The 16,694-nt window shown below is 35.9% G+C and overlaps 1 protein-coding gene across 7 annotated transcripts in view; it reads left to right on the forward strand.

The window, feature by feature from the left end:
- The window catches only part of HELZ (helicase with zinc finger), a 137,845-nt gene that overhangs the window by 107,628 nt on the left and 13,523 nt on the right, over positions 1-16,694 (forward strand). For all 7 annotated transcript variants that reach the window (XM_031685626.2, XM_031685622.2, XM_072939441.1 and 4 more), the window contains 3 exons: positions 19-589; positions 989-1,232; positions 2,035-2,551. In XM_031685626.2, the coding sequence (XP_031541486.1) occupies positions 19-589; positions 989-1,232; positions 2,035-2,551 (1,332 nt within the window). The remainder of the gene's footprint in view (positions 1-18; positions 590-988; positions 1,233-2,034; positions 2,552-16,694) is intronic.

Below are 16,694 nucleotides of genomic sequence, written 5' to 3' on the forward strand. Positions count from 1 at the left end.
CTTCTTCTTTTTTTCTAGATTGATTTGGAATCGAATCCACAGAACAGAAGTCCTGAATCACGCCCTGGTGTTGTTTATCCCAATACCAAATTTCATCGCAAAGATAATCTCAACCCAAGACACATAAATCTTCCTCTTCCTGCCCCCCATGCACAGTATGCAATTCCTAATCGTCATTTTCATCCCCTTCCTCAGCTGCCAAGACCACCCTTTCCAATTCCACAGCAGCACGCCTTGTTAAATCAGCAGCAGAATAATTTGCCTGAACAGCCAAATCAAATGCCACCCCAGCCAAATCAGGTAGTCCAGCAGCAGAATCCGCTGAATCAGCTGACTCCGCAGCCGCCTCCTCAGCTTTCTCCTGCCTACCAGGCAGGCCCCAGCAGCGCTTTTTTCAATAATGCAGTTTCTCATCGACCACAGTCCCCTCCTGCAGAGGCTGTCATTCCTGAGCAGCAGCCCCCTCCCCTGCTGCAGGAGGGCCACAGTCCTCTGCGAGCCGTCGCGCAGCCCGGCCCCATTCTTCCTTCACATCTGAATAACTTCACTGATGAGAACCCCCCGGGACTGCCTATAGGGGAGGCTCTAGGTAAGTTCTCCTGTCACTGCTGGATGTGACAGATTCAGAGATCATTTACTTAAATAACATGTTGTATACAATATTAATTTGAGTCAGGATTGATTGATTTCCTTAAATAGTGTCAGCAAAAAAACCAGTCACTTAGTGTAACAATCAGAATCTGGTTCCTAATGCTGTATAATATAAAGCGTCCGGTTGATGCCAGGTTACACTGTAACGTAGGTAAGGAAGGATCCTCATCATTACTCTAACTTTAGTTACTGGCAAGTTTAGAAAACATTGCTGTCTCCAAAACTCAAGTTGTAGCCATTTCTTTGTGGGCAAAATCTGCTTGTAAAAATTCTTGCAAAAATTAACCGGACACCCCCAGATGCTGAAAACTTAAACTCCTCTCGTATGTTTTTGCAGATCGTATGCATGGAAGTGTAGCTCTGGAAACGTTAAGGCAGCAGCAAGTGCGGTTACAGCAGTGGAATGAGCATCATCATGCCTATCTCAGTCAGGGCAGCATTCCTTACCCACACCATCACCACCCTCACCCTCACCTCCAGCATCTTCCCCAGCCGCCCGTTGGATTACATCCGCCACCAGTGAGAGCAGACTGGAAGCTCCCCAGCAGTGCTGAAGATGAAGCAGAAACAACAGACTCAAGGTATTTTCAGCAGACCAAAAATAGTCTCTGAATGAAACATGACCCCTTTACTGTTTTCTTTCTTGAGTGTTGTCTTTTTTTGCCTGAAATTGAACTATTATCCTAAGGAAATTGGATGCCAGCCTTCTAGGCACATGTACAGTTCTGTTGATTGACTCCAAAATAGAGAATATCCACTGAGCAGTAACTTTTGTGTGAACCTAGGCGATCTGGGTGATCTGCTGTGGATTGTAAATTAATGCAGCTCCTTGCTTTGCAGTCTCTTCTGAAAGAGGAATGTGCCATCACTGTGGATGTTTTTTTTTTCACATTCGGTAGTAATACAAAGAATGAATGAGGGTGAAATTAAATTAGTGATTAAAAGCTAAAAATTATACATTTACCAATTTTTTTCTAGCAGCACAAAATTCTACCTTCTTTTAAGCACTAATGTTTATGAGTGTTCAGTCCTCATTCTAAACTTGTGTTTTTGGTGTGCAATGTGAACACAATGAAGTGTTTCCCAGTCCCTTCTGATGAAGGTCTGCCATTATGGTGACCAGTTACGAAACACATGTAAAGACAAGGACAGTTGTTTTTAATATCAAGAACAAGAAAGAAATCAAATAGTTGGGCATATTTAGTGTCTTCAATTCAGCATCTATTGAGTGTGAATGCTGCCTCTTGAGATGAATTAATACTAGTTCTAATTAAGTATCATGCTTTTTGTTTGTAAAAAATTACACATTGTTGACTAAGCTCTCCTTAATGTGATGGAGCTTTCTTTTGTTTTCTCCTTTCCTATTTCATCATCCTTATGTAGGTTTCAAGACTTAATCAGAGAACTGTCCAATCGTGATCAAAGTGAAACACGGGAACTAGCTGAAATGCCACCGCCTCAATCGAGACTTTTGCAATATAGACAAATTCAGACTAGGAGCCCACCAGCAGTCCCATCTTCCCCGTCTAATACAGACCACAGTACCCACTTTTCTAACTTCAATGACAGCAGCAGAGACGTTGAAGTAGCCAACAACCCAGCATTTCCACAGCGCCTGCCGCCCCAGATGTTCAGCTCACCTTTCTCGTTGCCATCTGAACACCTTGCCCCTCCTCCCTTGAAATACCTGGCACCTGATGGAGCATGGACTTTTGCTAATTTACAACAGAATCACCTAATGGGGCCGGGTTTTCCCTATGGCCTACCTCCATTGCCTCACAGGCCTCCGCAGAACCCTTTTGTACAAATACAGAGTCATCAACATGCTGTTGGTCAAGAGCCTTTTCACCCGTTGTCATCTCGAACAGTGTCATCTTCTTCGCTCCCTAGCTTAGAAGAGGTAAATGTCTTTCTCTTCCTTTTCTCCTTTCAGGATTAGTTGATTGTGGAAATATCAATGTTTATTGGTTTGGTAACGATAGTGGACAGACCTTATTGAATTTAATAGTCTTGTAAAGATAATCTTTCCTTGGACTTTATTTTTCAGCTTCATTTTATTTATTTTTTAAAATTAATTAATTTATGTAACATGTCATTGATTTACCCTGTTGCATCGGTTTCAGGTATACAGCAAAGTGATTCAGTTATTTTCACATTATTTTCCGTTATAGGTTATTGCAAGATATTGAATCTTCTTTCTTGTGTTAAACAGTAAATCCTTGTTACTTATCTATTTTATATATAGTAGTTTGTATCTGTTACTCCCGTACTCCTAGTTTATCCCCGCCCCTTCCCTTTCCCTTTCGGTAACTGTAAGTTTGTTTCTATGTCTGTGAGTCTGTTTTGTATGTAGATTCATTTGTATTATTTTTTAGATTCCACATATAAGTGATATCATGTAGTATTTTTCTTTCTCTTTCTGGCTTACTTCACTTAAAATGACGATCTCTAGGTCCATCCGTGTTGCTGCAAATGGCATTATTTTATTCTTTTTATGGCTGAGTAGTATTCCATTATATTTGTTAATTACAAATTTGTTAATTAGAGCTTTCCATAAATATTGGCCTTCTCAGCCATTGGTCATCTCCAAGGGCTGTGCTCTTTCTCCTGTAATTCATCCTGGTGCTTTCTTAGAGGCAATGACAGTGACACTGATTCCCAGATTTCAGAATTTGCAGTGCTTAACATAGAATCGACTCTGCTAAACTAAGCATTTTAAGGGAAACTGAATTTTTATCTTAAAATACTTTGGTATTGCTAAAGAGCTTCTTTATGGACCTTCACTGATATAAAAATCTTAGTAATACCAAGTTATAAAACTTCAAAAACAGTATCACTTGGCGTGGACTATAGAAACTTCTAGGCTGTTCCAGTTAAACTTGCAGTGATTAAAGATAAGACTGTGTAAAGCTGGGTGTGGTCATTATCATCATGGATGTCTTTTTAAAACAGAATAAACATTTCTTATTTTGAGTTACAAAAAATATTTTTTGATATTAGCCTCATTGTGGCAGTTCCTTAGTGATTTCTAAAGGCTTTAGAAATGACTCATGTTTTGCAATTTTCTGCTATAGATGCTGATTAAAAAGTCAAGTTTCATAGGGAAAGTTTTGTATCTTATTTGTAGGATTTTGAAGGTAATTTGTTCAAATTGTTCCAGTATTCGTTGATTGACTTATCCTGTATGATAACTGTCATTAAAACAGCTTAATTGCTATCTTAGCCTCCTAATATGAATTGTAAGCCTAGGATGAATTGGTATCTGTACACATGTATTGTGAGGATCCAGAAATTTAGAACCATACTTTTAAAGATTTGACACATATCTGACATTATTTCAAATTATAATAGAATGACCTTCACAACTAAACAGTAGTAATTTTCAGTTAAGTAATGTTTTATGTATTTATCTGCCTGTGTATTTGTTTATTTCTGATAAAATTCGTATAACAAAAATTCTCCATTTTAGCCATTTTAAAGTAAAATTTAGTGAATTTTAGTATATACACAATATTGTGCAGCATTCACCACTATCTAATTCCAGAACATTTTAAATCACACTAAGAGAAATGCCATAATCATTAAGCAGTTACTCCCCAATGCCCCCTATCTCGTCTCTAGCAACTAACAATCTGTTTTCTGTCCCTGTGGAGACATTTAATATGAATGGAATTATACATATATGGTCTTCTGTGTCTTGGTTCTTTCATTTAGTGTAATGCTTTTGAAGCTCATCCACTTTGTAGCATGTATCAGTACTTCATTCTTTTTATGGCTGAATGATATTCCATTGTATGGATATACTACAGTTTTATTCATCAGTTGATGGGCGTTTGGGTTGTTTCTGGGTTTTTTACTGTTATGAATAGTGCCGCTATAAGCATTCATGAACAAGTTTTTGTGTGAAAGTATATTTTCAGTTTTCTTAGATACGTACCTGAACTTCTTGGGTCATATGGTAACTGTGTTTTTGAGGAGCTGCCAAACTGTTCTCCACAGTGTCTTGCACCATTTTATATTCCCATCAGCAATGTATAAGGGTTCCAGTTTCTTCTTTTTCTTTTTCTTAAATTATAGCCATCCTAGTGGGTGTGAAGTAGTATCTCATTGTTTTGATTTGCATTTCCCTAATCACTAGTGATATTGAGCATCTTTTAATATGTTTGTTGGCCATTTATATGTCTTTTTTGGAGAAATGTCTATTCAAATCCTTTGTCCATTTTGAAAAATGGTTGTCTTTTTGTTGTGAAGCTGTAAGAGTTTTTAAGTATATTCTGGATACAAGATTTTTATTATGTATATAATTTGCAATTTTTTTCCCCTTCTGTGGACTGTCTTTTCACCCTCTTGATAGTATCTTTAATGCACAGTAGTTTTTAATTTAGATAAAGTCCAGTTTATCTGTTTTTTTCTTTGTTTATTGTGTTTTTGGTGTCTTATCTAAGAAACTGTTACCTAATCCAAGGTCACAAAAATTTATATCTACCTTTCCTAGTTTTATACTTTTAGGTCTTATATTTAATTCTTTGACCCATTTTGAGTTAAATTTTGTGCAATTTTTGAGGTAGGTGTCAAATTCATTGTTTTACATGTGGTTATTCAGTTTTCTTTGCATCATATTTTGAAAAGACTCTTCTTTCTCCATCTTGTGGTCTTGGCAACCTTGTGAAAAATCAATTTGACCATAGAGGTATGGGTTTATTTCTAGACTCTCAGTTCTGTTCATTGATCTATATGTCCTCATGCCATACCACACTGTCACGTATACTGTAGCTTTATACTAAGTTATGTATTTGGAAGTATGAGTCTTTGTACTTTGTTCTTCTGTTTCAAGATTGTTTTAGCTATTCTGGGTCCCTTGAATTACCATTTGTCAGTTTCTGCAAAAACAGCCAGCTGAAATTTTAAAAGGGATTGCTTTAAATTTGTAGATTAATTTGGGGAGTATTGCCACCTTAACAACATAAAGTGTTCTGGTACCTGAACATGGGGCATGTTTCCATTTATTTAGGTCTTTTAAAATTTCTCTCAACAGCATTTTACAATTTTTCAAGTATAAGTCTTACATTTCTTTTGTTAAATTTATTCCAAAGTATTTAATTCTTTTTTGTGCTACTGCAAATGGAATTGTTCCCTTAATTTTATTTTTTGGATTGTTCATTACTAGTGTTTAGAAATAAAATTGATTGTATATCTGCAAACTTGGCAGAACTCTTTATTAGTGCTAATAGTTTTTTTTGTGGATACCTTAGGATCTTTTACATAGAAAATAATGTCATCTGCAAATATAGTTTTGTTCTGTCTTTCAATCTAGATGTCTTTTCTTTTCTTTCTTTCTTTCTTTCTTCCTTTCTTCCTTTCTTTTTTTCTTTTTTGCCTAATTGCCCTGTGTACACAGTTGGCAAAATTAGAGAAAGCAAGTATTTCTAGAGTGAGCTTTCCAAATTTCCTTCTGTTATTGACTTATAATTTCATTACATGTGGCTGAAGAACATACTTTACATAATTTTAATCTTTTTAAATTTATTGAGACTTGTGTTATGGTCTAACATATGGTCTCTCCTGGAGAATGTTTCAGGTGCACTGGAGAAAAATGTGCATTTTGTTCTTGTTGGGTCGAGTGTTCTATAGATATGTTAAGTGTATTTGGTTTATATTGTTCAAATTTTCTCTTTCTTTTGAATCTTCTGTCTAGGACTTATATCCATTATTGAAAGCAGGATGTTGAAGTCTCTAACTATTATTGTGGAATTGTCTATTTCTCCTTTTAATTCTGTCAGTTTATGCTTCAGGTATTTGGAGATTCGTTTATTAGTTTTGCATGTGTTTATAATTGTTATATCTTCTTGATGGATTGACCTTTCATCATTATATGATGTCCTTTCTCTCTCACAACGTTTTTGTCCTCAAGTATCTCTTTCTGATATTTGTATAGCCACACCAGCCCCCTCTTGGTTTATAGTTTGCATAAAATGTCTTTTCTCATCCTTTTGCTTTTTGATTTTGTCATTTGTTTGTTTAGTGACTTTCCTAAACTATTTTTTAAAATTTAATTTTAAATTGGTTTTTAAATTTTGAGCTAATTGTTGAAGTCTATTATATATGGCCGCTTAGTTTTTTCTTCCATTAGCTTAATGATCAGTAGTCACTGCCCAGAGATTTCCTTAAATGCCCAGAGTCAAAAACGTTGCCCAGTTTTTACAGAGGCATCTGTGTGTGTTTTGGCACACCTTCCATACTCAGCCAGGCAGTTTACATCTCTCCTTTAGCCTTAACTTCCTGCTTCTCCAGAGCCTCCAGGTCAGCCAGAGGTGAGAACTTTTCAGATCTTTCCTGAGCATGTGCACAGTATGTGTGTGATCTTCTGGATTTTCAGGAGAAATAGGTCAGAGCTGTTCAAAGTCGTTATTCTGTAAAGTATCTCATAACCCAGCCTTTCCTTCACAGCTTTTGGTTGGTCTATTGTTTGGTCAAACTATTGTCCATTGCTTCAGGTAGCAGCAGCTAACACATTTGCCTTGTGAATGGTTTCAGTATGGCCCCTTTAGCACTGGTTGAGTTCTTAGGTAGACAAGATAAGGCAAATGTTGTTGCTGTTGTACCAGACAGATCAAAACAAGTAATTACAATTCTTTGAGAATGAGGCCCCTTCTGCTCCCTCTGATACTGGTGCTGGAAATGCAGGGTCTTGATTTTCAAGGCTACCACTGAGCTGGAAAGCAGGGGGATTGGACTAGGGTAAATTAAAATACCATCGATCTTGCTGTTCTTACTGAAATTTCCTGGGTTTTCTTGATTAAGTGTATCCCTGGCTGCTGCAAGCTTTAGTTTCCTGAATTCCAAGAAATTTGATTGTGCCAGTTTTTGCCAGTTTTTTCGTTGCTTTTATGGAGTTCCTTACTCCACCATTTATACTGATAATACTTGTAATATTTTGATTTAACCAGCCAAATGAGTTCATAATGTGGGGGGAAATAACATGCCAAAGTTTTTACAAAGTTTCGTACTTTGCTAAATAATGCTGAATACTGAATAGTGTACTTGAGTCGTTGATTTGTCTAAATGTTTCTTAGTTTTGGAATTTAAGTTCTTTGTACCATCAGACTCTTTAACATTTGTTATTACTGTTTAGCTGTGAGCATATGAGTAAGTACCTTCAATTGTTAGTGGATTCTTAGAGTGAAATTACTTTTGCAAAAACATTAGGTCACCTTTATTTTGATGCATGAGATTCACAAATGATGACTAACTTTCAACACTGAAAAAAAAAAAACCTTCACAAGGAAAATGTTATTTTTACCACATTACAGGTTTTGACGTTTTCATTGCATTGGGATAACTTGTGTGTGTTATGTTGTACAAAATGATTTTGCATGAATCATCTCACAGAGTGAATGGTTTATGTGCTTGTTGTTTATATCCAGCCTTTTATTTATTTATATTTTTAAACTTTTTTTATTGACTTATGCTTATTTTTATATCCAGCCTTTTAAAATAGGTTCTTTAACGTTAACAGTATAGAAAAATGTTTTATTTACCTATCGACTGTGAATTCTTTTATTGTTAGAAACCTTGATAGATTAATCTTATGTGGGATGAAAATATCTAGATGTTAGCTTAATAGTTAACTTGAACAGATGGTTTTTTATATTAGATTTCATTAGTTTTCTCTTTTTTTTATAATAATTTTGACTTTCTTTTGACAAATGGAGTACATGGTCAACATGGAAAATGTGGAAGTTAGAGAAATTGTTTCTAATTTTACTATACCAGGATAGCTACTATAATGTCAGGGAGGAAGAAATTTCCTCTGCCCTTCTAGGTTCTTCCGGTTGGTCTAAGAATTAAATTGACATGAGACAGATTAATAAGAGAAAATCAAACAAAGTTTAGTAACATCTATACATGGGAGAGACCAGGAAAACTGAGTGACCCACCACAATGACTGAAGCCCTCACCTCAAATACCATTTTCAGCTAAAGACATAAAGGATGTGAGGGCAGTGGTTTGGGACTTCACAGTGGAGGAAGGCAATCGACGTGGAGTTAGAAAAAGCAGATGTTTGGTAAACAGTGGTTTGCTGGCCATGCAGAGGCAGTGGGACCCAGAGAGGGGTTTTCACAAGCGGATTTTGCTAGGTTCTTCTCTGTGCGCCCCCACCTAGGTCCTACCACAGTTACCTGTGGCAACAGCTCCCTTCCTGGAACAGTCCTCTGTCTGGTTCTTTTAGGCATTTGGGGGAAGGTCAAAGGTTCTTCCTGAGTCTTTGGGGCCTTAAAAATAATCAGCCTAAATTAATCGTCATGCCAGAGAGACATCTTGGGGTGGCAGACACTGTCAGGTGGCTCCCCTACAGTAACAGATAGCTTTTCATAGCATCCATAGATAGGGACGTGTGACTGATTGATGGAGGGGAATTACTTGTTGGAGGCTCGAAACAGTTTTTTTCCCTAATTGCTATGCTCAGTGTCACCCCCATCAAACCTTCCTTTCAACCAGGTTAAGGCACCCTAAATGGGATTCTCTATTCTCTAACACTTTCTGCAACTTGAAAAGTTCAGAGTATTTTCAGTTAGATGCTTAAGGCTTAAGTCCGTGGGTTTTCCTTACCTACCTCAAAAGCAGCAGAAGCCCTGGCCCTCAGCCACTTGGATGAAGCCGGGGCTCTGTGGTCTGGCAGTAGTGCCTGCACCCTCTCTCACTTCTAGTTCTTTCCTGGTGTGATGGGATAAGGAGAAGAACAAAGGGCAGAGGTGCCTTCCTACTTGGGCTGGGTTGCAGACCACTCCTGATTGGAAACGGATTGATAAATTGCTCCAATTTGTTTTCAAATGTCAGTGTAAGCTTGGGGTTATGATTTAATTTTCTGTAAATAGCCAGTTGTTTTCATACTTCATGTTAAACATTTTCACTGAACAGAATAGAGGCTATCTTGTCAAATACTGAATTCTTTATAATAGCGCTGTATCATACTTACTTTTCAACTTACTGCTATGAGGGGTGAGGGGAGATGAAATGCAGAAAGAAACAATAGAAGTGAATTCTTGGCTTCAGCGCGTCCAAGGATTCGGTTTCTAGTAATTTAGTCATGATTCAGGATTTTTCTAGGGGAGTTTGGATCTCAATGAGATTTTTCACTTTACATGATGACTTTAGAATCTAGTCCCTGATTAAGATGCAGCTCTTCAGTATATACTGCAATCCATTTCTGGACTTTCTATTTTTCTCCTCATCTGTCTATATGTTTCTGTACCAGAATTACACTATTTTAATTTTTGAGGCTTTCTAGTATTCTAATTTGATAGTATAAAGTCTCCTTTATTACTTTTCTTCCTTCCAGTTTTGGGGAGAGGGCAGCAGACAGGAAGGTTATTTTCTGGTTTTTCTACTAGAACTTTAGAACGTCTGTGTGACCTCCCCCTCCCCCCACCTCCAAACAAAATCAGAAACCTTTCTTAGGTTTTAATTTCAATTACATTAAATGAATAGCTCAAATTGGGGGAAATTTTGTCTTTACAAATATTTTAAACCTCTTATTTAGGAACTGGTACAGTCTTCCATATTTCAGTCTTTTTTCCTTCCTCCTTCCCTTTCTTTCGTCTTCCCATCTTTCCTTTTTTTGTTTGCTTTCTGGATATTCCGCTGTAAAATTCTGTAGTGCCTTCATTTCTGGTTAAATTTACTCATAGGTTGATTTTTCTTTGTTTTTGTTATGAACAGTATCTTTTTTTCCCCATTATCCTTTCCAGTCATTTTTATCCTGAGAGACAAATCCTCACTCTTCTTAAGTAGTTTTATCATGTTAAAATCTTCTGTTTAACATAGAACCAGCAGCGCTAATATTGGTGCAGAGCAAAACTTTGGCTGTTTAAGACATGCTTTGCCATGGAATAGTTTGATTACAAGTGCTCACTAGTAATAAATGGAAAATTCTTTCTAAAAGCATCATTGTAAAAGTCTCCAAATGTTTAAAAGCTGCACATTTTTGTGTTGCAGTGGTGGTATTGTTATAATGGCTTCCTGTCTTTCTTTTTTTTTTATTGAAGTACAGTTGATTTACAATGTTGTGTTTATGGTGTACAGCATAGTGATTCAGTTATACATATATATTCTTTTTTATCTTTTTCATTATGGGTTTATTACAAGATACTGAGTATAATTCCCTGTGCTGTACAGTAGGACCTTGTTGTTTATTTTATATATAGTAGTTTGTATGTAATGGCTTTCTAATGAAAATGGAATGCTTGTAAATCACTCATTTTGATCAGCTTTCAGTAAATCAGCATTTCCTTTGCCATCTTAGAGATGACATGTATGCCTCTGTGATGTATCTGCTTTGAAACATTTCTGTCTTAAATGTTAGCTTTTGAACAAAGACACTTTTTGGTGCATCTATTTATTTTCATTTTTTCTTTCTAGTTATGAAGTTAGTTTTCAATATTGTTTTCAGGAAGTATTTGCCTTTCAATACTCAATGATTTCAATACTGTTGTCCAATCATCCCCCTACCCCGACCCCTACCAAGTGCCTTTCTACGGGGCAGGGTGTTATTGTATAAATGTAGCTTGAAGATTGTATTCTTGGCTGATTGACATAGTCTGCCTACTCTGGCTTTCAAAGTAGATGATGTCAGCTCATGATTTATGTTGCATAACCAGGCGGTAGTATTGCTGTCTTCTCCGAAATGTTAACCTCTCAGAGAGATTGTTAATGTGTGGTATCTAACAAACCATCTAATGCACATAACAGAGACAGTGATCAACAAATTAATAAATTAGACCTCTATTCGTGCTTGAATTACCAAAGCTAATGATTTAAATGAGGTGTTCTATTTTAATTAAAGTTTCTGGCACCATAGTTAATGAGACTTGGAATTTCCACCAGAGCATTAAGCTTTTGATAGTATAATTGTAAATAGAGCCCTAATTCATTAAATTGCTAAACTTTCTCCCAGTTATTTACTTATACATATACATGTGAAATGTTTTGCTAACCTTATGCATTAGAGAGATGCCTTATAAAACAGTGGTAAGCAGATTATGAATTTTTACTTAAACTGACAACCACCTTTAACAATAGATATTCATACATGAATGTAGTCATTTAGCTTTTCCTTCTTAAGTGGCTTTTGAAATGTCAGCTTTATACTTTGATTTTTAGAAGGACATATTAGCAGTACACTTAGAAAATAATGATCATATGTTTAGTTAGAACAGTTTCACAGTTTAAATGTGAAGAATGTTTATAAACACACAAACATATATGGAGTTGATACTGAACCCAGGAGTAAGAATCTCTGACAGAGTAGAATGAGCCTTTAAGCAATAATTAATGAAATTATTTAAGAACTAAGGACTCTAAAATTAATCTGGGTGCCAGTCATTGATAGGGTTGCCATCTGAAAATAAAGGAACAATCTGATTGGCAGAAAATGTGTGTAGAAAGAATAGTTTCTTTATGGAAAAAAACTGAGAACTGGGCAAAAGTAATAGGAAAGAAAAAATGGCCTAGAAGAGATAAGAAAGAAAAGAAGGGAAGTATAGTTTGTATATTTAAACAGCCTAAAAGCCCATAGAACTGAAGTATAGGTGGAAATAGAAGAGCGTTCTCTATCAGAAATGTATATTTTTTGGTAGGCAAGGAATTTTTTCCTCAAATTTTTGTTTGGAGGCCCTTCTCTTTCAAAGTCTTTTTAGAAATTTCCCTCTGTGGGGAAAAAAATCTGAAATTTTAAGCTCATTTCCCATAATGCATTTTATTGTAATCAGTTCGTATGCTCTCCATAGTTTTTTTCATTTAAATAACTTTAAATAGGCTAATATATAACACTTTAATTATTATAACAAATACATCAAATTGTTGATGATTATTAAAGTTGGTGATGGATTATGTTTGGACAAATTAATAAAAAGTTAAAATATATTCTTATTGACAAAAACAGATTTATTGAAGTCTTTAAAATAAAACTTAGAACTTTGGAATTAGTTGAGGCCTTGAAGATCATTTATTCTAACTCCTTTTTAAAGGAAACTGAGATACTAAGACATTAAAGAACTTAGAACTTGAGCAGTTACTAATTACAGCGGAGCTGAGACTCCTGACTTCCAATCTTGTGCTGTTTCTGGAGCATCTTTAACTGTTCTTCACATCTTTATGCCACGAATAAAGTTTATTCCTGGAAAACGAGAAATGATTGCAATTACATGAAGTAGATGGCGGTGGTGGGGGGACACAAATTATGTTCTTGGGACCAAAGAATTAAATCTTCAGTTACATAAAGTTTTCCTTTTTCGGGAGGAGGAGGGATGGTGGTAGAGAGAGAGGAAGATGGAATTCTTGATTCTTAATAGCTGTCCAGCTCTGGCTACTAAATGTTTGACTGCTCAAATGATCTATTTGGAGATCTGAAATACTAGAAAATTAACTATAAGGGATGTACTTCATTTCTCAGTGTTCTTTAAAAATTGAAACAAAAATTCTCTGGCATTATCTTGTGTTTCAAGTTAATTATGATAATTATGATTCTTCAGAGGAAATGCAGATAGCTATGAGTTGAAGGTAAACTTCTGTGTACTATTTTATTTCCTATCTAAGCTGACATTTTTCCATTGTAAGTGGTAGTGTGGTCTATAATTGATAACTTGACTGTTTCATATTCCAGAAGCGTTAAGAAGAGCCAGATAGTCAAGGTAGCTCAAAATGTCACAGCAGTGAATTTGACATTTCTTTCTTAGATGTAATATTGCATTCTTTCTAGTATCTCCTCTGTTACTTTGTGTTTGGATATAGGAAAAGAATACTGGTTGGTGGGAAAATACTGTTTGCAGATTGTAAGTCCCCTTGCCTGTGAGATGCTTTCAAATGGTATTTTTCTTTATTTAGACCTAAATTGATTTTTAATGCACTTTACTACAAAGTCGTATTTATTTCAGTATACCTTTCTTTCAAGAAAAACAATAACAAAACCCAGAAATAAATGTAGTGTGGTTTTGGAAATTAAGATACATTTTTGCTTTTATCAGTGTAATTGAATCTTATGAACGTGATGTGACATTGAAGTTGTTTTTAAACTTCTGTTAAAATAATGCACTTTATTTTAAAAATAATTATTTTAAAATCATATTTTAAATGGTGGAGAGTGACACGGTTATTTAGGCAAGAGATGATGGAGGCTTGGGCTATGATGAAACAGAAGAAATGGTGAGAAATAAATTCAAGATCTGTTTGTAGGTAACACCTACAGGAACTTCTGATGGAGTAGATGTGATTTGAAATGAAGTGAAATAAATTATCTGTTTCTCATTTCCACTAGCTACATTTCAGTTGCTCAATAGCCACATGTGACTAGGGTCCACCTTACTGAACAGTGCAGATGCAGAGCGTCTCTGTCATCACAGAAAGGTCTTTTGGACAGCACTGCTCAAGAGAGAGACTCATACCCTTCAGCTCTTTGAAACTGTCTTACATTATTTCTTTGATAATTGCCTACCATCTCTTTAATCTGTTTCTCACTTTCTGAAACTTACGTTGATGAAATGTTAGACCTCCTGGATTCTTCAAATTCTTTTTTCCCTCTTATATTTTGATGTTTGTATTTTTTCCTGCTTTCTGAGAGATTTCCTTGATTTTATCTACAAACCCTTCTCTCACATTCCATATTTGAGCCCTCAGTTTGTTTAATGTCCGAGATTCATTCTCGGATTTTTCCTTTTTCATAACATCTTATTTTTGTTTTACAAATGCATTGCCTTTTCTGAGGAAACCAATTGAGAGTTTGTTGTTATTTTGTCTTAGATTTTTAGTAAGAACTAAAACAGTATTTTAAAAATGTTTTGAAAACATCATTGTTACTTTTTTCTGGGCCAACCTTTTTTCCTATTTGTTTGTTTGTAACCGTCTTTTTTGTTGGAGGCTCCCTTGAAATGTCTGATAACCCTTGATTATCTGTGTCACAAAAAAGCAACTTGGGAGTTTTGTGTTTATCAGAGGACTTACTGCCTGGTTGGCCTTTCCCTGGGGACTTTTTAACGCTTGAATCCCTCTGGTTGTTGCAGAGGAGTGCAGAGTGAGACCACGTGTTCCCTGTACAAACTTTCAGTTAATCCCCCCAATTTTATCCCTTCATCCTTTCTTCACTTTCCATGGTAGCTGGTGTTTCTGTAGCTGTAACTCCATCCTTCTCCTACACAGTCCTCCATGTATTGCAGAAATGTGTCCTTTGTTGATGGCTAGTCATCCAGTCTTTACTGTTAATATAGATCTTTTATTTTCATTTATTATTATTTTAGTGGAGTCTTGGACCAGTCTCCACCATTAATTGGGGAATCATGCCTTTGAAAAACAAATACTGTTTTCTAATTTATAGGTCCTTTTCAGTGGAATACATCACATGTACCCATAAACATTACTGTTACAAGTTACAGTTTATCCAGGATACATTGCCTGGCTTGCTGATATTGATTGTTTTTAATCTTACAGTGATATTCTTCCCCTCCCTCCTTTCTAGTTTCTTTCTTTCTAGGTAACTCAACGAAATTGTAGCACCTTGCTTTAGACGTAAGATGATAACCTTGTGGGGAGCTAAATTGAAGTAAGTTAGTAGAGCCCAAGAGTGTTCTACAGTCAAGAATTTCTTCTTCAAAGCTTGGGGAAATTAAAAGGAAGATATAGCAAGTATTCAACATTCAACATCTAAATGCTTTTGTCAAATGTTTATTGAGGACTTCTATGTTCTAGGCATGGTATTAGGTGCTGGGAACACAAAAGTGAGTAAGATCTGGTTTCTGCCCCAGAATCTTGCCATGTCCTTGAAATTTCAATATAGGTCGAGGTTATATTGTCTCTTCTTGGATCACATGAATTCAGGCCAAAAACATATTTTTAAATTAAAAGAAAACACAAGCATCTCCAAAAAATCAATTTGGTTAATGAACCAATAACCTTCATCTTGTATGAGAATTTGTAGTTGAACAAGATGCAAAGCAATGGAATTCAGTGATATTTTGGACCAATAAATTTGAGAAACTGAAAAATTATTAAACGCCCCAGAAATGAGGATGTGGCTTAACTCAGGGAGTACAGACTAATACTCATAGTCCATATTTGTTTCATTTACTTGTTTAGAGGTTTTTTTAGAAAATTAAATTTGACCAGTTTGATTGCCAGGCATATTTTCTCTGGTTTATGACAGCTTAACTTCACATCGTCCAACACCTGGACTGCTTTACACATTTAGGTTACAGACCTGGCCCCGTGGACGTTAGAATTTGTTACTCCAAGGTTAAATAAGTGAAGAAATAAAGTGCATTCATTAAATATGATGTTATAAAAGAGTTTTCATTATATAGAAATTCTGATATCTGTGTTATTTTAGTGAGAAACTAGCGTGTTGTATATAGTATCTCATGTTTAAATGAGTGTGTGTTTATCTGCATATGGGGAAAGATGCACGTAACATTGGGTTTTTCTTTAAGTAATGTTAAGTTGATCACCGGATATCAGTGATCAGAACATATTATTCTGACCCATCAACATTAAAAGTTCCCAACAACCTTTCACATTTAGCAGCTATTGATGATTGTTGCTTAGAACCATTGTTTCATTAGAGATAGCAAAATGGTGGTTTTCAAATTCGTTTAATTTCTTCTGCATTTATTTTTCTTCTGTAAAAGAGAAACTTCTCCTCATCGAATATCTGATCACCTAAAATCCAGTCTATGTAGAAAAGACAGCCTAACTGATTGATTCTTGCCTTTTATTAGGCAATTTTCAGAGTAATGAAGGCCCCAAACATGAGCACTGAGGCTCCTCTCACCCTTATACGTTTGAGTGTCATTCTACTTTTTGACACATTGTTCTGTCTTTGGCCAGTGGGATTCCCTTCGTATTGATGCCTGTGTTCTTTTGACATGTTGACAGTGATCTTCGGTAGCTTCCGTGCTTTCAGGCATCACAGGATGTCTCTGGCTCATCTTGTACCTTTTCTGCTCCTAACCAGGAGTCAGTTATTGCTCAGGGAGCCCTGATGGAGACTGTATTCTGGT

This window comes from Vicugna pacos, chromosome 16, assembly GCF_048564905.1.
Source record: "Vicugna pacos chromosome 16, VicPac4, whole genome shotgun sequence".
Lineage (NCBI taxonomy): Eukaryota > Metazoa > Chordata > Mammalia > Artiodactyla > Camelidae > Vicugna > Vicugna pacos.